The sequence below is a fragment of the Atheta coriaria genome, unplaced genomic scaffold, assembly GCF_025399875.1.
Source record: "Atheta coriaria isolate IRGN ID8LTWV9N9 unplaced genomic scaffold, Caltech_Dcor_3.1 contig_89_pilon, whole genome shotgun sequence".
Lineage (NCBI taxonomy): Eukaryota > Metazoa > Arthropoda > Insecta > Coleoptera > Staphylinidae > Dalotia > Dalotia coriaria.
Window position 1 is genome coordinate 1 of NW_027045599.1, and position 1,849 is coordinate 1,849.

At 43.6% G+C, this 1,849-nt stretch overlaps 1 protein-coding gene across 1 annotated transcript; it reads right to left on the bottom strand.

Annotated features, from left to right (window-relative positions):
* Positions 1–6: 6 nt before the first annotated feature.
* Positions 7–1,057, bottom strand: LOC135802998 (prostatic acid phosphatase-like; the record flags this gene model as incomplete). Its single annotated transcript, XM_065316629.1, has 5 exons — positions 850–1,057; positions 673–780; positions 445–586; positions 203–301; positions 7–150 (listed from the first exon to the last, which is right to left on the bottom strand). Coding segments are annotated over exons 3-5 (378 nt in total), but the record flags the coding sequence as incomplete, so codon positions are not given.
* Positions 1,058–1,849: the final 792 nt, after the last annotated feature.

Here is a 1,849-nt window from a genome sequence, read left to right on the forward strand (position 1 = left end):
CCCGGCGAGATTCGCTTGCGCAGACATTAGGGTACGATCTACATCGGTCGCACGGATGTAGATGTCGCTTTCGCTGTAGTCTTTCGGTAAAAAGTCGTTGTATCTTGTGCGGAGCCACGCGCCAAACTCATAATGCTGCTCTTTACCCACCTAGAATTAAAAGCTATGAGATTAAAGTCTTTATTGATAGCTTTCAACTTACATTTGTTAATTGACCGAAACCAACAGGCCAGTAACTCTTGTTCAAGTAGGGATCATTCGGATAAGGGTCGACGGGCGTGCGATCTCCATGCCGATAAACCTACGCAAACAAAAGCAAAGTTCAAGACATCGAATGCCTAAGCAAACATTTACACATCATTAGCAAACCAATATTTTTGTTTGTAGTTTGTCTGTCTCCGAATTGAATAAACAGCAAAACAATTACGAACAAATTATACTCACCACAACAACGGATTTCAATGTTGACTCATCTCCAAGAACTCCACTGATGTCAAACAATGTTATTACCATTAACAATAACAATGCGTGTGTGGTTAGTTGACCAGCAGAGGTATTTAAGCATCTTGAGCGTTGCATGTTTACGCTGCGTGTGTGGATTAGCGTTCAAAATGTGAAACAAAACAGTAATTAGCACACAACATGTAAAAATGCTGGTTATTTTTAACTTACCTTGTGTAATTGAGTGATAATGTTTAATATATGTATCGGCCTTGAGGTATTTGCGGCGAATTATCGCTGTGCGGCAAATAATCAGCACGATTTAGATTTGCGCGCTCACTGCAAAAATAATCGCGAAAACAATTGACTGATATGTAAACAATTGAATGACAAGCATTCCTGACTTACCTCGTAATTCGTTGACTGCCATTGATTCCGCCTGGCGTGTACACAATGCACAGACTGCAAGAGCGTCTATGAAAGTAAAAACATATGTTGTTGTTCTTGACGCCACGCCAGGGACGCAAAAGTCTTGTCGACCACCCGCACTGAAGCGCGCTCGTAAACTGCGCAACTGGTGCTGCTGCCCGTGACAACGTCGACTTCCGCAACTACAACTCTGCAAACAGTCGCGTATGATCGTGCGTCATCGTTAATTAACAAACTTGAAAAGTAAACAAAATACAAACAACAAACAACATGCGTTGTTTATCACAGCAACAATGGATCGTAAGGAAATGGCATGACATGTGGAAATAATTGAAATTGAAAACTGCACGGTGTTACAAATATAACGTCCCACTTGTTAAAACGCTTAGCTCGGCGTCTCGGCGTCGTACAAAAATACAATTTACCTATTCGACGCATTAAATTAAGTCAGTCTCAGCATATTTCCCCACACACACACATACACATATATAGATTCAGGAAGCAATGGCAGTGGCGTTGACATTCGTAAACATCCAACTCTGTTGCGGGATTGCTTTACACTCATCCACAATCAACCCACCGGAATCTTTCACGCCCTCCGAACTGAGGCATTTACCAAAACTAGGGTTAAAAATCCGTCCGCCATCTTGCGTCTCATACAACCAAAACTGTTCGCGTTTATGGCTATGACACTCGGTCAGCTGCACATTCCCATTGGCGAACGCCTCCGCGCACAGCGCCTCCTGCCTCAATTCACCTTTGGCACTCAACGAGAAATACTGCGACATGGCGAGATACGGATGGCAGGGATACAACCCCAACGGACCAACTTGATCATCAGGCAGTTGTAAATTATCCAGACACTGCTCCAGCTTATTCCGCACCTGCCCGTACGCAAACACATTCTCATCCGGCACGAATTTCTCCGGATACACATTCTCCAGATACCAGCGGAATGATTTACACCGCAACTTCTGAC